The following is a 21,885-nucleotide window of genomic DNA, read 5'->3' as shown; positions in this document are numbered from 1 at the left end:
CTATTTGATTGGTTATCATTTCTTCCTAGTTAGCATGCTGCATTATTACATATAGTTACGATTATCTCATTTGCAGGCGTTATATCGCTGTACGGGTGACACAGCGGTTGCTGCAGCAACGGCCGCCAGGGTTGTCACTGCAGGTAATTATAGTAACCTGGCATTTCCTATGGATAGATGTAGCAGAGCTGAGATTGTCAGTTGGCACCTACTGAGATACCATGAAGAGACCAATCACTGATGGATCTCAGCTCTGCTACATCTGTATAGCAGAAAGTTAGTGTCCAGATACTTACGGGAACTCCGGGCTCCCCGACCACAGGCTGTATCTAGAATGAAACCGATAAGTTAGCTTTCAGCAGTATTGTATAGTGCTGTGGAAAGTGAGGGCTTATAACACATTAGACGTCACTACATTCACCCCCTGCTGGTTCAGGGTCTGCATGCAGTAAGGTGATGGGCAGATGTTTAGGATTCCATGTGGCAGCCTCACACATTAAGGATCATGTATTGTAGGCCAGGTATCTGGCAAAGAAAAGGGGCAATTTTGGCACAGGCACCAAAATTGTGACTTCTTGAGGTTTTACACCGGGCCCCGCCTCTTTTTCAAAAGTGGGCGTGGTTTAGCATTCAGGGCAGAATTGGATTCCAACGAAGACAGGAGAGCGTTTTGTGTCTTTGATTTTTACATCTACCGGTCTGTTATTAGTGTACAACATCATTTTTGAACAAAGCTTGGTGAAGCTCCACCCAGCGGGCGCACAATTCATAACTAGTACTCCAATCATCCGGACGTCTACCTGTAACGTGGACACAGCAGAGCGCGTCCGTGGAAGTCTCACATTAAGTCCTCAAACATAAATTGTCAGAACAAGCAGAGAGTTGGACGTCCTGTGACCGACCGAGCGGAAGACTCTGCGCAAATGTTTGTTACCGGCCCTCAAACCGGACGACAAAGTGCGACGACGTTCTTTCTGTTAGAGATTGATAACTCTATTGGAAAGTGACAATTTCATGGAGTCTTTAGTGTTTAGTGATGAAGCCGCCTTCCCTCTTGCCAGCACTGTTACCAAACATAAAGTCAGAATGTGGCGGTGGGGCGAATGAGTGACCCCCCGAAGGAGGATGTCACAGTGAAGTCAGAAGTAAGCTCAACAGGCGACTACCGACCAGATGGTGACGATAGTGACTTCTTTCGTGGCCTCCATGTTCCACGGAGTCTACATGCCCCTCTTACCACCCACCATGATCTGCGGTATCCCAGAAGCCATTCCATCAGTCCGTCATGATCCACTACAACATGTGTGGCAGGAACTTGACTATAGGCTCCATTGGTGTCCTGTGATAAAGGGGGTCACACTGACACCTCTGAGGGGGAACACATTTGTGATGTTGTGCAACAAAAGTCTTTGAGTTTCTGTCTCATTGATATCAAATTTCTCTATCTGAGAGTCATTAAATGGGAGTTCTGAGGGTTTCACATCGGGTAAAACATTTGTAATAACCTCATACTGTACTTTATACATAGATGGCAAGGCACATTGGTGAAGACTCTCTCCACAAAAAGTATGTGTGTGTCTCCCTCCTCCCCCCTTTCGAGAAGTATTCTACTGGAAAGGTAACTGGCTGCCCCCTAGAAAGTATTCACTCCAGCAAAAAAAGGATTTGCCCTTGAAAAGCATGTACTCTCAAAAAGTATGTACCCCCGGTTATTACCAGCTACATATAATACAGCACATGTATTCGTGGTTATTACGTACCGCTCCGGTTGTCCCCGGTAAGCCAGGAGCACCAATGGAACCCTGAGGAACAGAAGACAACAAGTCACTAAAGATGTCGACCCGGAACATAAATGATAGGTGGAGTTTCCAGGTAGAATTATACAGATTCTTTTTTTTACACTAGTGCCGCTGCTCTCTACTCTTCTCCGCTGCGGACACCTGCCTCTTGTAGGTGATGCGTGACATACTATACTGTTGTGGACAAACGTTTTGAGACTTACACAAATTTTCGTTCTCACAAAGTTTAGTACTACAACTTTTTTAGATGACTGTTTCTTCTCCAGACAATCATTGTCCAGAGAAGAAAAGGTGAGCACTACCATGAGTCCTGTGTCATGCCAACAGTAAAGCATCCTGAGACATTCCATGTGTGGGGTCGCTTTTCATCCAAGGGAGAGGGCTCACCCACAGTCTAAGAACACTACCATAAATGAAGAATGGGATCTAAACCCCCTCCAGGGGCAACGTCTCCCAACCCTCCAGGGGCAACGTCTCCCAACCCTCCAGGGGCAACGTCTCCCAAACCCTCCAGGGGCAACGTCTCCCAAACCCTCCAGGGGCAACCTGGTGATGAACAATGTTTTTTCCAGCATGATGGAGCGCCGTGTCACAAGGCAAAAGTGAGAACTAAATGGCTCGTTAAACAAAACATTGACATTTTGAGTCCATGGCCAGGAAACTCCCCAGATCTCACCCCTCTGAGAACTTGTGGTCAGTCCTCAAAAAGTAGGTTGGACAAACGAAAACACAGAAATTGTGATAAACTCCAAGCACTGATTAGGTAGAATGGGTCGTCACAAGTCAGGATTTGGCCCAGAAGTTGATATATGGAAAATAAGGGTCAACGCTGTAAATATGGAGTCTTAAGCTTGATATGTTTGTCAATAAAAGTGTAAAAACGTATGAAATGCTTAGAATTGTACTTCAGCAGCCATAGAAGCATCTGACTAAGATATTAAAATACCGAAGTAGCAAACGGTGAGAACCAAAATTTGTGTTAAACTCACAACTTTTGACCATGACTGTACATGCTGACGACACCTCGGTGAACACCGCCTACCGTGGCGCCATCATGTTCAGGAAGGGGTGATGGTACAGGTGTAGCCAAGTTTAACTCAACTGTGATACCTTGCTGCAGAAGTTATCTTATCTCCCTGGAGCCAGAAGACTTCACGGAAATACTAAACAAGATATAGTTTTTAGGGTATTTTTAACCCTTCAGATTGAAGTAAAACCAGAAGAGGAATAGGTGGATATTATGGTTCAGATCCCTTTTATGAGCAACCAAATGAGAATATAAAGCATCACAATTCTCATTGTAAGAAGGACCCCAGAGACCCAAAAGCTGATTTCTAAGCAGTAAAGTGCCATCAGTCTGAAAATCCTATTTTGGCATGTGCGTGACCACAAAGCTGACAGCGAACACCCAGAGGGACTAAATCACAAGCTGCCAGACTATCAGGATCTGTAATATTTTGGATCACTGGACTTGGAACTGGATACTTGATGTATCTCCTTCAGAAATGAGTCTTATATAGGCCATGCAATGAACCCTGGGAAAAAGATATGCAAATGAGTGATGAAATAATCCTCCACAGCGCCACCTACCATCTCACCTACCCAACCAGAATGCTACTGTACACTGATGAAGGCAAGAACCCTGAAGCTGCTGTATAGAAATGAGTTCTGTAGTTTGACTCATGTTGTAAGACCTGTTAAAAGACCAGATATTGACTCACATGATAGCTACCTGCCAATAGGTGGCGCTGTGGAGGATAATTAAATCAATAACTATTTACATAACTAGACACCCGATAGTCAGAAAAATCCATCAATCTGTTTGACAGCGATCGCAGTGGTTGTGTACAATAAACAACATAATTGAGAGTGATTTGGGCCACGTGGTGATAGCATGCGGTCTCCTATATAGATACCTTATCTCCTCTATCTCCCTTCGGTCCCAGCGGTCCGGCAATTCCACGCTCTCCCTTTAAAAGTAAAATGTAAATGTGTCAAATTTTACTGCAAGGAAACTGAAACAAATGATCTGCAACAATGTAACAATCTTGTGCCAATTGTATATATTCACGCAGCAGCTCTATAGACCTGCACCACCCTCCATAGGAATACACCAGTGCAACCTTCTTGATGTACAGATGTGTCCTTCCTTAGGCTGCCTGTCCACGGGGGTTTTAGCATTGCGTTCCCCGCAGCGATAATTATCCGCAGGGAATGCAATGCACGCTTTCTATAGCGTTGCTATGGAAAGCGCAGTCCCTCTGTTCACGAGCGGAGAATCATAGCGACTATCCGCTCACAGGCGGCAAATCGCAGCATGCTGTGAATTGCCGCAATTCTCCACGGTCAGCCTATCTGTCAGATGGATCTCCGCGGAGATCCATCTGCTGGCTCCTGCTCACAGGCGGTAGCTCCTGCGTCGGAGAACCGCCGCGGGATACCGCAACGCCCGTGGACAGGCAGCCTTTGCACAATAAAAGCCCTTTTTTTGGAAATTATTATTTTTACAGCGCTGCATTTAAAGTCCCATAACTTTTTTTTTAATCCATGGTCAGAGCTATCTGAGGCTGGATTTTTGCGTGACGAGCTGAGATTTTTATTTATACCATTTTCGGGTACATATGGCTTTTTTATCAATTTTATTGCGTTTTTTTGGGAAGCAAAGCGAAGAAAAAAAGAAGCATTTTGCCTCCTTTTTTTCTTTACAGTTTTTGCCATGCATCATTAATAGTGGTTTCAATTTATTGTACAGGTCATTACGGACATATTATGATGTGATACCAGATATGTGGATTTTTTAATTTATTTTTTTTATACTAATAGGGAAAAATGCGCAAAAAAGTTTTTTTTTAAGTTTTTTTTTTACACTTTTTATATTCCTGTAGGGAACTTGAACCATAATAGCTATGATAATGCACTGCAGGACTTCTGTACTGCAATGCCTTATTGCTTACAATAGCAATAGCAAGTTGGAACATCAGTATCTGGCGTCCTGTTGCCATGGCAACCCATCAGCCCTTTATGTGCTGTGATCCAAATAGCATGTAGGGGGTTAACAGTGGGGATCACTGTCCTTATGTATCCCCGCTGTTGCAGCCTGAGGGCGGCCGTTAGTAACAGGTTAGCGCAGGCTCGGCTTCCAATCTCACACCATCAACATGACGCAAGTTTACATCCTGCGGCTTTAAGGGGTTAAAGTACAGCAGTTGCTTATTTTTTATGTATAGAACTGGTGATTTTAGGTAATTTAGCAATATGCTTTATTAGCCTATTCTGTACATTTTTCCTTGAAAAAAAAACCCTGTTTTGCTCTGCAGCCAGGTGTAGATATTACATGGGGGATCCGTATGGCAGCAGTAGGGGGCGCTCAGGTGTGCCTGCACTGTTCTCACTACTGCAGCTACAGACACAGCTGCTCCCATTATAACACCGTATTACATAAAAGGCCTTCAACATGAACATTTACACCGTATCCCTCTCTACAGAGGAATGGAGGCAGGGATCCAGTCCAAAAAGGAAAGGTTGAGCTAGTAAACATGAGGCACAAATCACATGACAGCAATAATGAGCCGCAGGAGGTTACAGTTACAAAGTATATATATTTATATTAATAACACAAATAATAACCCAATGATAATAACGGGAGGAGAATGGCCTCTATTGCTCTCCCACATACATTACCTGGTCTCCCTTGTCTCCTTTCTTTCCTTCTGCTCCTGACAATCCTGGGGGGCCAGCTTCACCCTAAGATATAACAAATCAATGATATAAATAATATAGCATGGATGTAGATACACTGACATGCCAAAAGTCATGGGACAGGAACTAATAATGTGTAGGCCCACTCTAGCCTGGCAAAGTGCAGGGATTCAACATGGCATTGATTCCACAAGTGGACGGAAGACGTCTGCAGGGATGCCCCCACATCTCCGTGGTAATTTTAGGTGCAGGGCTCAGGTGTGATGGACCTCTTCACCGCATCCTATAAATGCTCAATTAGGCTCATGTGAGATGTATGTGCCCACACCATTCAAAGGACCTCTCTAGAATGCTCCTCGAGACAACTTGGCCCCAATAATGGCATGGTGAATTATTCTGCTTGAATATCCCATCATTTTGGGAGACATGAAGTCCAGAAAATGGTCACCAAAGCATTAAAACTTAACAGGCACTGGTCAATGGCGGCTTTGGGTGGACCAGTAGACCCAACCCATGCCATCAGAACACACCTTATACCAATATGGAGCCACCACCAACCTGCACAGTGCCTTGTTGATAACTGGGGTCCATGGCTTTATGGGGTCTGCGCCATACCCAAACCCTACCATCAGCCCGAAACAACTGGCAGCCTGACTCATCAGTTTACATACTGCTATCCCAGGACTTTTGGCCTGTTGGTGTGCGTGTGTATACAGTATATGCAGTACTGTGCGGTCGCACCAAATACGGATGGGATTTACATTCCTCCTTTGACAAAATAAACTATTAACCCTTCTGTTTCTGAAGGCATTCTTACGTTGTAGCGCACACACACTGATAATGTTCTTCTCCCCCAACTCTCCTAGAACATATCACTGCACAACGACTGCACAGACCCCGATAGAGGAGGACAACGCCGGGACTGGTGGGGGGTTTGAGATGGTAACGCTGTATTTGTAAACAGTCCGCACTTTACCATCTCCATTACCGGCGGCCGCCGGCTGTCAGGAAGGGACAATTACCAGATTGATTTCTCTGTTGACATCGCTGTTTGCTCCGGGATTCATTAACCCTTAATGGATCAGTTTTATGATGCAGATAAATGGACACTTTTAGTAAGACTGTGATGATTTTAACTTAATGTTGATTAGAGATGAGCGAACGTACTCGTCTGAGCTTGATACTCGTTCGAGTATTAGCGTGTTCGAGATCCTCGTTACTAGAGACGAGTACCACGCGATGTTCGAGTTACTTTCACGTTCATCTCTGAGACGTTAGCGCGCTTTTCTGGCCAATAGAAAGACAGGGAAGGCATTACAACTTCCCCCTGCGACGTTCAAGCCCTATACCAACCCCCTGCAGTGAGTGGCTGGCGAGATCAGGTGTCACCCGAGTATTTAAATCGGCCCCTCCCGCGGCTCACCACAGATGCATTCTGACATAGAGGAGGGAAAGTGCTGTTGGTGCCGGAGCTGCTATAGGGAGAGTGTTAGGAGTATTTTAGGCTTCAAGAACCCCAACGGTCCTTCTTAGGACCACATCTGACCGTGTGCAGTACTGTGGAGGCTGCTTTTAGCAGTGTTGCACAATTTTTTTTTTGTATATCGGCCGTGCAGAGCATTGCGTCCTCAGTCTGCAGTCATTGTACAGAGTATAGGGCCAGTACTGGTGAGGCAGGGAAAGAGATATACAGGCTATATAGGCAGTGGGCTTTTTCCAAAAAATTGATCGCCGTCATCCCGCCAGAGGGAAACAGTATACATAATATTATACGCTGCCTACAGTATCTATCTGCTGGGGGTAGTAGTCGTAAATAATACGCAGCTAAGCGTTACAGCAGGCTAGCGCAAAATTGTTCCCTGGATCTGCTGTCTCTGTTACATGATCACCGTCATCCCGCCAGAGGGAAACAGTATACATAATATTATACGCTGCCTACAGTATCTATCTGCTGGGGGTAGTAGTCCTAATTAATACGCAGCTAAGCGTTACAGCAGGCTTGCGCAAAATTGTTTCCTGGATCTGCTGTCTCTGTTACATCAGCACTGTCATCCCGCCAGAGGGAAACAGTATACATAATATTATACGCTGCCTACAGTATCTATCTGCTGGGGGTAGTAGTCCTAATTAATACGCAGCTAAGCGTTACAGCAGGCTTGCGCAAAATTGTTTCCTGGATCTGCAGTCTCTGTTACATCAGCGCCGTCATCCCGCCAGAGGGAAACAGTATACATAATATTATACGCTGCCTACAGTATCTATCTGCTGGGGGTAGTAGTCCTAATTAATACGCAGCTAAGCGTTACAGCAGGCTTGCGCAAAATTGTTTCCTGGATCTGCTGTCTCTGTTACATGATCGCTGTCATCCCGCCAGAGGGAAAGAGCATACATAATATTATACGCTGCCTACAGTATCTGTCTGCTGTATCAGCTCAGCATTTAAAAAAAATAGAAGCAAAATACTTAAAGGGGTTGTCCCGCGCCGAAACGGGTTTTTTTTTTTTTCAACCCCCCCCCCGTTCGGCGCGAGACAACCCCGATGCAGGGAAGTAAAGAAAGTTTACCGGAGCGCTTACCTTAATCCCCGCGCTCCGGTGACTTCAATACTTACCGCTGAAGATGGCCGCCGGGATCCTCTGTCTTCGTGGACCGCAGCTCTTCTGTGCGGTCCACTGCCGATTCCAGCCTCCTGATTGGCTGGAATCGGCACGTGACGGGGCGGAGCTACACGGAGCCGCTCTCTGGCACGAGCGGCTCCATAGAAGACTGCTGAAGACCCGGACTGCGCAAGCGCGGCTAATTTGGCCATCGGAGGCCAAAAATTAGTCGGCACCATGGAGACGAGGACGCTAGCAACGGAGCAGGTAAGTAAAAAACTTTTTATAACTTCTGTATGGCTCATAATTAATGCACAATGTATATTACAAAGTGCATTAATATGGCCATACAGAAGTGTATAGACCCACTTGCTGCCTCGGGACAACCCCTTTAAGGCCTACTACTGGCCTTTGGCCACTTGACTGCTTCTGCGCTGTGAATTCCACTAGCTCAGTCATATGCACCTACGATACACTACAGGCGTGCGCAAAATTGTTTCCTGGCTCTGCTGTGCGTTCCATAAGGGAAGTCAGCCTCCAACCACAGGCCAATAAGCGGCACATTTAATTACAGCGTTCTGTTTCTGCACTACTGGTAATACAGCATGCTGAAGGGTAGGGGTAGGCCTAGAGGACGTGGACGCGGGCGAGGACGCGGAGGCCCAAGTCAGGGTGTGGGCACAGGGCGAGCTCCTGATCCAGGTGTATCGCAGCCGACTACTGCGGGATTAGGAGAGAAGCACGTTTCTGGCGTCCACACATTCTTCTCACAATTAATGGGTCCACGCGGTAGACCTTTATTAGAAAATGAGCAGTGTGAGCAGGTCCTGTCGTGGATGGCAGAAAGTGCATCCAGCAATCTATCGACCACCCAGAGTTCTGCGCCGTCCACTGCTGCAACTCTGAATCCTCTGGCTGCTGCTCCTCCTTCCTCCCAGCCTCCTCACTCCATTACAATGACACATTCTGAGGAGCAGGCAGACTCCCAGGAACTGTTCCCGGGCCCCTGCCCAGAATGGCCAGCAATGGTTCCTCTCCCACTGGAGGAGTTTGTTGTGACCGATGCCCAACCTTTGGAAAGTTCCCGGGGTCTGGGGGATGAGGCTGGGGACTTCCGGCAACTGTCTTAAGAGCTTTCAGTGGGTGAGGAGGACGATGACGATGAGACACAGTTGTCTATCACTCAGGTAGTAGTAATTGGAGTAAGTCCGAGGGAGGAGCGCACAGAGGATTCGGAGGAAGAGCAGCAGGACGATGAGGTGACTGACCCCACCTGGTTTGCTACGCCTACTGAGGACAGGTCTTCAGAGGGGGAGGCAAGTGCAGCAGCAGGGCAGGTTGGAAGAGGCAGTGCGGTGGCCAGGGGTAGAGGCAGGGCCAGACCGAATAATCCACCAACTGTTTCGCAAAGCGCCCCCTCGCGCCATGCCACCCTGCAGAGGCCGAGGTGCTCAAAGGTCTGGCAGTTTTTCACTGAGAGTGCAGACGACCGACAAACAGTGGTGTGCAACCTTTGTCGCACCAAGATTAGCCGGGGAGCCACCACCACCAGCCCCACCACCACCAGCATGCGCAGACATATGATGGCCAAGCACCCCACAAGGTGGGACGAAGGCCGTTCACCGCCTCCGGTTTGCACCGCTGCCTCTCCCCCTGTGCCCCAACCTGCCACTGAGATCCAACCCCCCTCTCAGGACACAGGCACTACCGTCTCCTAGCCTGCACCCACACCCTCACCTCTGCTGTGCTCGGCCCCATCCACCAATGTCTCTCAGCGCAGCATCCAGCCGTCGTTGGCGCAAGTGTTGGAGCGCAAGCGCAAGTACGCCGCCACGCACCCGCTCGCTCAAGCGTTAAACGTGCACATAGCCAAATTTCAAAGGTATGATGGTGGCGGCGGCCCCACGCTACTCAGTTCCCAGTCGCCACTACTTTTCCCGATGTGCCGTCCCAGCCCTGCACGACCACGTCTCCCGCAACATTGTACGCGCCCTCACCAACGCGGTTACTGCCACGGTCCACTTAACAACGGACACGTGGACAAGCACAGGCGGGCAGGGCCACTATATCTCCCTGACGGCCCATTGGGTGAATTTAGTGGAGGCTGGGACAGATTCAGAGCCTGGGACCGCTCACGTCCTACCCACCCCCAGAATTGCGGACCCCAGCTCGGTGGTGGTATCTGCGGCGGTGTATGCTTCCTCCACTAAACCACCCTCCTCCTCCTCCTCCAACGCAACCTCTGTCTCGCAATCAAGATGTGTCAGCAGCACGTCGCCAGCAGTCGGTGTCGCGCGGTGTGGCAGTACAGCGGTGGGCAAGCGTCAGCAGGCCGTGCTGAAACTACTCAGCTTAGGAGAGAAGAGGCACACGGCCCACGAACTGCTGCAGGGTCTGACAGAGCAGACCGACCGCTGGCTTGCGCCGCTGAGCCTCCAACCGGGCATGGTCGTGTGTGACAACGGCCGTAACCTGGTGGCGGCTCTGCAGCTCGGCAGCCTCACGCACGTGCCATGCCTGGCCCACGTCTTTAATTTGGTGGTTCAGCGCTTTCTGAAAAGCTACCCACGCTTGTCAGACCTGCTCGGAAAGGTGCGCCAGCTCTACGCACATTTCCGCAAGTCCCACACAGACGCTGCCACCCTGCGCACCCTGCAACATCGGTTTCATCTGCCAGTGCACCGACTGCTGTGCGACGTGCCCACACGGTGGAACTCTATGCTCCACATGTTGGCCAGGCTCTATGAGCAGCGTAGAGCTATAGTGGAATACCAACTCCAACATGGGCGGCGCAGAAGAGTGGGCCTGGTTGGCAGACATCTGCCAGGTCCTTGGAAACTTTGAGGAGTCTACCCAGATGGTGAGCGGCGATGCTGCAATCATTAGCGTCACCATTCCTCTGCTATGCCTCTTGAGAAGTTCCCTGCAAAGCATAAAGGCAGACGCTTTGCACTCGGAAACGGAGGCGGGGGAAGACAGTATGTCGCTGGATAGTCAGAGCACCCTCCTGTCTATATCTCAGCGCATTGAGGAGGAGGAGGAGGAGCATGAGGAGGATGAGGAGGAGGGGGAAGAGACAGCTTGGGCCAATGCTGAGGGTACCCATGCTGCTTGCCTGTCATCCTTTCAGCGTGTATGGCCTGAGGAGGAGGAGGAGGAGGATCCTGAAAGTGATCTTCCTAGTGCGGACTGCCATGTGTTGCGTACAGGTACCCTGGCACACATGGCTGACTTCATGTTAGGATGCCTTTCTCGTGACCCTCGCGTTACACGCATTCTGGCCACTACGGATTACTGGGTGTACACACTGCTCGACCCACGGTATAAGGAGAACCTTTCCACTCTCATACCCGAAGAGGAAAGGGGTTCGAGAGTGATGCTATACCACAGGACCCTGGCGGACAAACTGATGGTAAAATTCCCATCCGACAGCGCTAGTGGCCGAAGGCGCAGTTCCGAGGGCCAGGTAGCAGGGGAGGCGCAGAGATCAGGCAGCATGTACAGCACAGGCAGGGGAACACTCTCTAAGGCCTTTGACAGTTTTCTGGCTCCCCAGCAAGACTGTGTCACTGCTCCCCAGTCACGGCTGAGTTGGCGGGAGCACTGTAAAAGGATGGTGAGGGAGTACGTAGCCGATCGCACGACCGTCCTCCGTGACGCCTCTGCCCCCTACAACTACTGGGTGTCGAAGCTGGACACGTGGCCTGAACTCGCGCTGTATGCCCTGGAGGTGCTTGCTTGTCCTGCGGCTAGCGTCTTGTCAGAGAGGGTGTTTAGTGCGGCTGGGAGAATCATCACAGATAAGCGTACCCGCCTGTCAACTGACAGTGCCGACAGGCTAACACTCATCAAGATGAACAAAGCCTGGATTTCCCAGACTTCTCGTCTCCACCAGCGGACAGCAGCGATACCTAAACAATACGTAGGCTGCACCCGCGGATGGAAGCATCGTTCTCTATCACAATCAAAAACGTGGACCTTTTAGCTTCATCAATCTGTGTATAATATTCATCCTCCTCCTCCTGCTCCTCCTCCTGAAACCTCACATAATCACGCCGAACGCGCAATTTTTCTTAGGCCCACAAGGCTCAGTCATATAATTTTTGTAAACAATTTTTATACGTTTCAATGCTCATTAAAGCGTTGAAACTTTCACCTGAACCAATTTTTATTTTAACTGGGCTGCCTCCAGGCCTAGTTACAAATTAAGCCACATTAACCAAAGCGATTAATGGGTTTCACCTGCCCTCTTGGTTGGCCATGGGCAATTTTTCTCAGGTGCATTAGTACTGTTGGTACACCAATTTTTTGGGGCCCTCGCCTACAGTGTAATCCAATTAATTTTTTGCCTACCTGCATTAAAGCTGACGTTACATCAGCTGTGCTGGGCACTGCAATGGGATATATTTATGTACCGTCGATGGGTTCCTGGCACCCACCCATGCTGTCGGTCCACACGGAGTTGTAACTACATGTGTCCACTTCTAAAGAACCCCAGTCAGACTGGGGCATGCAGTGTAGGCCTAAGCCCACCTGCATTTAACATGACATTACCTCAGCTGTGATGGGCAATGCAATGGGATATATTTATGTACCGCCGGTGGGTTCCAGGGAGCCACCCATGCTGTGGGTCCACACGGAGTTGTAACTGCATGTGTCCACTTCTAGAGAACCACAGTCTGACTGGGACATGCAGTATGGGCCGAAGCCCACCTGCATTAAACATGACATTACTACCTCAGCTGTGATGGGCAATGCAATGGGATATATTTATGTACCGCCGGTGGCTTCCTGGCACCCACCCATGCTGTGGGTGCACACGGAATTCCCATTGCGGAGTTGTACCTGCCTGTGACTATTTATAAAAAACCGCGATCTGACTGGGGCATGCAGACACCTTGACAGAATGAATAGTGTGTGGCACATAGGTTCCCCATTGCTATGCCCACGTGTGCAGCTCCTGATGGCGGCGGCACAGGATTATATTTCTCATTGTTTCTGTACAGCATTGTGGGCTATCGCCCCGCCCCGTTTAAAGAGGGTCGCTGACTAGCCGTGCCAACCGTCTGCAGTGTGTGTCTGCGGTTCCTCCTCATGGCAGATGCACTTATAAATAGACATGAGGGTGGTGTGGCATGAGGGCAGCTGAAGGCTGCGCAGGGACACTTTGGTGTGTGCTGTGGACACTGGGTCGTGCAGGGGGAAGGGGCAGCATGTAACCCAGGAGAAGTGGCAGCGGAGTGTCATGCAGGCAGTGATTGTGCTTTGTTGGAGGTAGTGTGGTGCTTAGCTAAGGTATGCCATGCTAATGAGGGCTTTTCAGAAGTAAAAATTGTTGGGAGGGGGGGGCACTCTTGCCGCTATTGTGGCTTAATAGTGGGACCTGGGAACTTGAGATGCAGCCCAACATGTAGCCCCTCGCCTGCCCTATCCGTTTCTGTGTCGTTCCCATCACTTTCTTGAATTGCCCAGATTTTCACAAATGAAAACTTTAGCGAGCATCGGCGATATACAAAAATGCTCGAGTCGCCCATTGACTTCAATGGGGTTCGTTACTCGAAACGAACCCTCGAGCATCGCGATAATTTCGTCCCGAGTAACGAGCACCCGAGCATTTTCGTGCTCGCTCATCTCTAATGTTGACATTTCTGAGTTACACTGAATATGAAACTTTTGAAGCTGGATAGCCATCAACACGGCTGCCGTCACAGGGGTTGTACGCAACTCAGAACAGTGAACGGCACCGGGCTCAGAAATCTCTGAAACAGATCTGCCACGTCAGAATTCATCTCAGCTTCTAAGATCTCTTGAAGAGTGATCCACCGTATAACTTTATTGATTCTGCTGCATTCTTAGGGCTCGGTCACACAAGCGGTTTTTGGTCCGATCTGCAGATCTATAGACCCAATGCATCCCAATGGGAGCAGGCACATGTCCGTTTTTTATGCAGATGTGCGATAAATTATAGGACACAACTATTCGCAGAACGCGCCTATCTGCGTTCTCCGAATCTCTGTGCTCTATATATGCGCTCAATGGGGCCAGCGGCAGCAGCGCCGACCCCATTGAGAACACATACTAAAGATCGTTCCCCTCTGCCACAGCTGTAACAGCTGTGGCAGAGAAGAATGATGTTCGCCCATTGAATTCAATGGAGCCGGCAATACAATATAATAATAGTAATAGAAATGTATCCAGTAAATTCATAAACTCTCTTACCTTTTCTCCATGCCGACCAGACAGTCCTCGCTCACCAGGCTGCCCCTGTGAGACCGGGCGAGCATATCAAATGTTATCAATCAAATGCTAATTACACAAGGAAAATAATAATGACAACAATAACAACTTGTTACATTGTCTAATTCCCACAACTATAACAAATAAGCATCTGCTGCCACCTTGTGGTCATATATATTACAGACTAATGCACGGACACATTAGTTACTGTACTCTAGGAGGAATTATTAGGCCCAGGCACCATGGTCGGCTTCAGGTTTACATGGACCATTGGGCGATAGAGTCACCGTGGGCCCTCCTAATAATTTATAAGCTCCATTCTGCCCCCTTAGTAATTTATACGCCCCCCCCCCCACCCCGTGCCCCCTGAGTCATTTATACTGTAGGCCCCACTGTGCTCCCTGTGTAATTACTAAAGCTACAAAGTGCCTAGAGTCATTTATAATGTGCCTCCCAAGTCATTTATAGGCCCCCCTGTGCCTCCTGAGTTATTTATAGGCCCCAAGTAATTAATAAGGCCATACTGTGCCCCAAGTCATTCATAGGGGACACAATCTACCCCAAGTCATTTATGGGTCCCACTGTGCCCCCTGAGTAATTAATAAGGAGCCACTATGCTCTCTGAGTCATTTATAGGCCCCCACCAGGTCTCCTGTTACAGAAGGGTCGTCAGGTTGCTGTAATAGGGAATTGTATCCACATCTTAAAGACAGACACAATTGATATAAAAGAAAAAAAATCAACCCCACCCCTGAGTGGGCTTCCCCCAGGCACAGTGGGCTCTGGCTCCTGCCCAGTTGTGCCAGTTGCTGTCACTTGCCCAGCACCAGGGGTACATGACCCAGATATTTAGTCTGCTGCCCCAAGTGTTCAGGATCTGTAAGTGTCACTGAACATTAGCAGGGAAGCAGCCATGAAACAACAGCAAGAGGCTTCCCAACCCGTCTGGGCCCAGATGGGGAAAGATGAGAAAAGGGAACGACTGCAGCCTCATAAGCCGTCAGCTGCCAGTCATCGGAGTTCATTGTTTATTCCAATGTCTGCGCCCCGTCAGTGCGGTATTTACTTGTCTGATGGTAATATTCAGTCGCTGTATGATGACATTCTGTCGTGGTGATGGTAGATGTTATGGCAGTATTTAGCAGACAGCATATAGTAGTATTACACGGTAGTCAGTAAGGGTATGATGGTAACAATGGTCATCGTGTATTATTCAGTCAGGGTGTGGTAATAATAGTGGCCACAGTATGGCGGTATTATTCAGTCAGAGTATGGTGGTAATAATAGTGGCCACAGTATGGCGGTATTATTCAGTCAGAGTATGGTGGTAATAATAGTGGTCACGGTGTGGCGGTATTATTCAGTCAGGGTATGGTAATAATAGTGGCCACAGTATGGCGGTATTATTCAGTTTTGGTATGTTTGCGGCATTAATGGTCAGTGTACGGTGGGGATTCACTCAAGGTATGGCAGTAATAATAGTCACGGTACAGGGGTACTATGCAATTAGGGCATGGTGGTAATGATGATAACAGTACAGGGGTATTACAAGTCAAGGAGATGGTGTTAGTAACTATGGAAATGATATGGTGGTAATAACTGGACACGTTGTGGTAATATTACTGAGATGTAGTAAGCACCTTACACTATAGGACGGTAGTATAAGGACAAGTACTGCAGCGTCACTCCTTTCTTGCACGGTGGTATAATCTGGTCATTACATGACTATCATTTAGAGTAATACTAGACTTATTATCAATAATTTGGGGATGGGACCTTGTTGAGAGTTGCAGCTCGAGGGCCGCGGGTCAGAAGACAAAGGGTTATTGTCTGCAGAAACCTCCAAGGAGAAATCTAAGTGCTCTTGTTGCTTAAAACTCACCTTCGGACCGTTCAGTCCCGGAGCTCCATGTAAGCCACGTTCTCCGGGCTCCCCCTACAATGAGAGAGACGTCAGTGGAGACAAGTGACATCGTCCATACATGAAAGTCTTGCAACCCACCCGGTATAGAGGAGCCTCATCTACTCCATCCATAGACCACCCAGTATACAGGAGCCTCCCTGTATACAGGACCTCATCTACCCCATCCGGTATACAGGACCTCATCAACCTGATTCATAGACCGCCTTGTATACGGGAGCCTCATCTACCCCATCCATAGACCACCCTATATACAGGACCTCACACAATACCCTTATATCCAGCAGATCATATACATTTTACCTTTGGTCCAGGTTTTCCATCCACGCCGTCTTTTCCTTGTTTTCCAGTTGGTCCCTAATAAATATATAGTTAATGTAGAGACTGGCCGTACACAGGATATAATAACGGATATACTGTATATAAGGATTACTGCATATAATTGATCCTAATTACGCCTAGGAATCTTCCATTTCATCAGTGATCCATCTAGTGGACAGTTGTGCTATTACAATATACATTATTACTTATTATTATTATTATTACTGTTATTACTCGTTGTCAGTAACATTCCTTCCCTGGAGATTATATATATATTATATATATATATATATATATATATATATATATATATATATATATATATATATATATATATATATATAATTAGTGGTGCCTTGGGTTAAGAGTTTAATTCATCCCGTGACGGAGCTCTCAACCCAAAACACTAGCAAGTCACATCAATTTTCCCTATTGAAATGAATGGAAAAGCCATTAATCCGTTACGGATCGCGAAGCTCTCCCACTTATTTCAATGGGGGTGGCCGTCAACCCCTGCAATGATTCTCAGGGAAGGGCTTTAAATATAAGCCCTTCCCTGAAAATCATCCCTACCTGTAGTAGAAAAATAAAAAATATATATACTCACTAGAGATGAGCGAGTATACTCGCTAAGGCTAACTACTCGAGCGAGTAGTGCCTTATTCGAGTACCTGCCTGCTCGGGTCTAAAGATTCGGCTGCCGGTGCGGGTGACAGGTGAGTTGCGAACTACTCGCTCGAGTAGTTAGCCTTAGCGAGTATGCTCGCTCATCTCTAACACTCACCTGTCTGCCGGGGCTCAGGCACGCCTAGCTGCCGCTTGTTTTCCCTGCACTGCTCTAAAGCTTTTCAGCAGGCGGGGATTAAAAAGGGCTTGTATTTAAAGCCCTTCCCCAAAAATCTCTGCAGGGATTGCCAGCAGGCCATTGCTTTCAACGGGGCCATCGGCAGCAGCAGCGGCCCCATTGGGAACAAGGCTCTTAACCCAAGTTTTTGCTCTTAAATCAGATCAAAAATTCAGAAGAGAGCCGGCTCTAAAGTCAAAAAGCTTGTAAGCTGAGGCACTCTTAACCCAAGGTATCACTGTGTATATATATATATATATATATATATATACACACACACACTCTCTCTCTCATTGTAAGTAACATAGCTCCACTAGAAGATGTTGTATGGATGAAACTTTCTCTGTGATTGCAACATTGGTATAAGTGATTACAGAAGGAGATTTTATGGTGCAAAACCAACCCCTCGTAGGGAGGTTCTAGTACCCTGTTGTACCACCTCTAGCTTGGATACCATATGTGATATGGGCAGGCATGGAGGCTCTAGTACCCTCTTGTACCACCTATAGCTTGGATGCTCTAGTACCCTGTTGTACTGCCTCTAAGATGTGTGTTAGGACATGAACCGGGAACCTCTTGCACTGCAAGCACTGATCCTTCTTGTTGAGCTATCCAGCTTCTGGGCACTTTCCCTGCATATGCCTCAGCCTTGTTCACTGACCCCAGTCATCTAGCCCCTGCCTCCTGTTCCTGACCCTGCCTTTGCCACTCTCTCAATGGATGATTATTGTGTTCCACCACTTTGATCAAGCTCTTGGTACTCCTGCTCCTCTACTGCATATCGATACTTCCTGCTGCTGACCTTTGGCTTCCATTGACTACGCTTCCATCTCATGCATTTGTACCGCATACCGTGACTTCCCGATAACGACTCCCGACTATTCTGACTACTCTCCAGTGACCAACTTGGTTACTACACTTGCGATTCCAATCCAGCATCGGTAAGATACAACAAGATAATCACGCCCGAACATGGAGCCTGTAGTGAACGCCCTGCAGAAGCAAGTTACAGAGCTTCAGGAATTTTGCGCCTCTTACCAAGAGACGTTTGCTGGATTACAGACACTGGTGCTAGATCAACAGAAGGAAATCATCGGTTTACAGAAGCAACTTTTGGACTTGCATCACTCAGGCTTTGATACCCGCATGGCACTGCCCACAAAGTTTGGCGGGGATGGCCATCAGTATAGAGGCTTCCTCAATCAATGCCGGATTCACTTTCAAATGCAGCCAACATTGTTCACCAGTGACCGAAAAAAGGTACTCTATCATTAACCTCCTCACTGATGAGGCGCTTGCCTGGGCCTCGCCATACGTAGAGACCAACAGTAATCTCCTCTACAGCATCAATGCCTTCACGGCCACTATGGGTCAAGTCTTTGATAATCCAAACTGCTGTGCCACGGCTGAAGGGAGGTTACAGAGCCTACGACAAGGGCGACTTTCTGTTGCAGAATTTACAGCAGAGTTTTGGCGCTGGGCCAATGATACCACATGGAATCCTGCTGCATAATAGAGCCAATTTCGCCGGGGATTATCTGAGTGGGTAAAAGACAAACTTGCCAGAGTGGAGACTCCCGATAACCTGGAAGACTTCATTCAGTTATGCATCTGGATTGACCAGAGACTTTTTGAGCAGTGAAGGGAGAGATTGCGGGGTTCAGGCACCAGCACTCCGTACTCTTTCAGTTAACCCACGTTTAATCCCCAGCCAAGGACTGAAGCTGCTCCCGAACACATGCATGTAGATGTCATCCGCAGACCTTTCTCTGTCACGGAAAAGGAAAGGTGCCGGCTGAAAATTTGTGCCTCCATTGTGGGAGCTCAGGACATTATGCCCTGAACTCTCCAAGCAAGCCCTCACCGGCCATACGACTATCCTATTGAGCTGCTCCCTGGTTCCTCTATTCTTTTAGGTGTATCTTTAACCTCACAGAACCAGAGCTAGGGGCCCTTTGGGAACATCTGGATGAAAATCTAGAAAAAGGCTTCATTCGGCCTTCTTCCTCTCCGGCAGGAGCACCCATTTTCTTTGTTAAAAAGAAGGATTTGACTCTTCAGCCGTGCATCGACTACCGGAAACTAAACAAGATCACCATTAAGAATCGCTACCCTCTCCCATAAATCCCACAACTGCAGAAGAGGCTTCGGGCAGCCAAGGTCTTTACGAAACTGGACCTCAGAGGAGCATATAACCTGGTGTGGATCTGGCCTGGAGATGAGTGGAAGACAAGATATGGACACTTTGAATGCCTAGTGATGCTGCTGGGTCTTTGCAATGCTCCTGCTACCCTCCAGCACTTTATCCACGATGTGTTCCGAGGCCTATTGGATCAATTCGTAGTAGCATATCTCGATGAACTCCTAATATTCTCTGACAATTTGGAGGAACATCGCGGACACGTTCGGGTGGTCTTGGAACAACTTCAAAGGAATAACCTCTACATCAAGTTAGAGAAATGTTCGAACAGACCCAAATACAATTCTTGGGAGACATTATCTCCCCAGAGGGCTTAAGTATGGATCCCACAAGATTAAAGCCGTCCTGGATTGGCCCATTCCAAAAAGTTTGAAGGAAGTACAGCGCCCAATTGGTCTTACAAATTTCTACAGAGAGTTTACACCCCCTAACAGTCTGGTCAGACGCTCCTCTCTACTGGTGGTCTGTAGGGGGCGTCCTGAGCCCGGTCACCTTGTGTGCCCTCATCCACTGGTCCCAACACCTCATAACAGTCTGGTCAGAATGGCCCGATGGGGGACATTTCATCGATACGACCATCCAGCTTCCCCCATCCCAATAATGCGCCCCTCTCAGACTCTGGTAACGGGGTGACATCTCTTCTTTGAGTCATAGAGGTGTCTAGTGGTCAACAAGCTCTACACAAGCGGAAGAAGAGGTCACTACACACAAAGAGCCTCCGAGAGCCTCTTATAGGCCAAGGGGGAACCACTTTTAGTGCTTCCGGTGACAAGACTGTTCATCTAATCACCACAACTGTCATCATTTACAGATCTGCCGTAGATGGAACCGCATGCCGGGTTCTGCAGCAAAACAACAACTTCTTCTGGGGGGCGAGAGTGTTTTTTTTACAAAGAGTGTTTTACACAGTATATGCACTACTATTAATATTATTATATACTGTGTGCTCTATAACTATTGTATACACACTACACTATGGCTATTATACTACACTTGCCCTATGTAGGATACTAGTTTGTGAGCACCACGCTGTGGTCGGTATCATATGGTCATGTGGTTGAGGTTATTAGTTAAGCACTGCGGTATCCGTAGTAAGATGGGAAGTATGTTGGGATGCAGGAACATACAAACCCAGTAGGCAGTAAGCAGTGCAAGAGATCAATATATGATGGAACTCCGTAAAGACTCCAAAGTCATCCGTTTTGCTGCGCACTTACTGGGGGTCCGACCTGTCCGACTCTTCCAGGAAATCCTAATTCACCCGGCAATCCCTACAAAAAAACAAAAATGATGGAGAAAAATGAGTGAGATCAGAGCTGCAACACAAACATCACTCTGTCATCCGTGACTCGTACCACAATAATTATCTCATGTCAACTTATTAAATGGTTAGGAGTATGGGGGAGGGGCTATAGATTAACGATGGATTCATTAAAACCCACACACTCCAGGGAGAACGTCTACAAGAGTGATGTATCATCTAATGAGTGAGTCACCGGTGAGCGGAGGGGTCCTGACACAACCGTACTGTTGTCCCTCCATGCGGCCCCGGGTCACGGGAGACCAGAGAGATTATATACTACACCAACGCATCTCACTGACCGGACCAGTAACTTATCCTTCATGTGACCAATCCCCGATCCATGCCATGAGATATTATATAATATAGACCAGTGATGGGGAACATTTTAGAGACGAAGTGCCCAAACTGAAACACAAACCCCTCTTATTTATCGCAAAGTGCCAACACGTCAGGGGGCGGGGCTTATCAGAACGTATGATTTTACCTCTGTTATAAAAAAGGGCTGTTTCAAAATAGACAGCGTGCAGATTTTCACTGCTTTTTGGATGCAGAAATGCTGCAGAACGTCCTCAGCAGAACTCTCCATGGAAATTCTGCAGCATTTCCGCAAAGTGTAAACATACCCCAGTAGTAATAGTGACCTTCCCACAGTAGCCTCAGTAATAAAAGTGACTCCCAAAGCGGCCCCAGTAGTACTAGTGACGCCCACAGTGTCGGCAGTAAAACTAGTGACCCCCAAAGCTGTCCCAGTAGCACTAGTGACCCCCCCAGCACCCGCAGTAGTACTAGTGACCCCCCCAGCAGCCCCAGTAGTACTAGTGACCCCCACAGCGGCCTAGTACTAATAGTATCCCCTATGTCAGCCAAAGTAGTAATAGCGCCCCCCTAAGACCCATATACTTACTTCCTCCTCCTTGTTGAAGCACCGCTGCTCCTTTGCTTGGCGTTGCTGCAGAAATCAGTC

General features: G+C 48.0%; 1 protein-coding gene across 1 annotated transcript in view; it reads right to left on the bottom strand.

The window, feature by feature from the left end:
* COL22A1 (collagen type XXII alpha 1 chain) overlaps positions 1-21,885 on the bottom strand; it is a 355,966-nt gene that overhangs the window by 113,791 nt on the left and 220,290 nt on the right. Inside the window, exons 26-33 of the mRNA XM_066578764.1 lie at positions 20,836-20,889; positions 16,557-16,610; positions 16,215-16,268; positions 14,315-14,359; positions 5,481-5,543; positions 3,716-3,769; positions 1,761-1,802; positions 297-329 (exon numbers count right to left, since the gene is read on the bottom strand). Of these exons, the coding sequence (XP_066434861.1) occupies positions 297-329; positions 1,761-1,802; positions 3,716-3,769; positions 5,481-5,543; positions 14,315-14,359; positions 16,215-16,268; positions 16,557-16,610; positions 20,836-20,889 (399 nt within the window). The remainder of the gene's footprint in view (positions 1-296; positions 330-1,760; positions 1,803-3,715; positions 3,770-5,480; positions 5,544-14,314; positions 14,360-16,214; positions 16,269-16,556; positions 16,611-20,835; positions 20,890-21,885) is intronic.

The sequence above is a fragment of the Eleutherodactylus coqui genome, chromosome 9 (assembly GCF_035609145.1).
Source record: "Eleutherodactylus coqui strain aEleCoq1 chromosome 9, aEleCoq1.hap1, whole genome shotgun sequence".
Lineage (NCBI taxonomy): Eukaryota > Metazoa > Chordata > Amphibia > Anura > Eleutherodactylidae > Eleutherodactylus > Eleutherodactylus coqui.
This window is presented reverse-complemented; position numbering and strand designations above follow the sequence as displayed.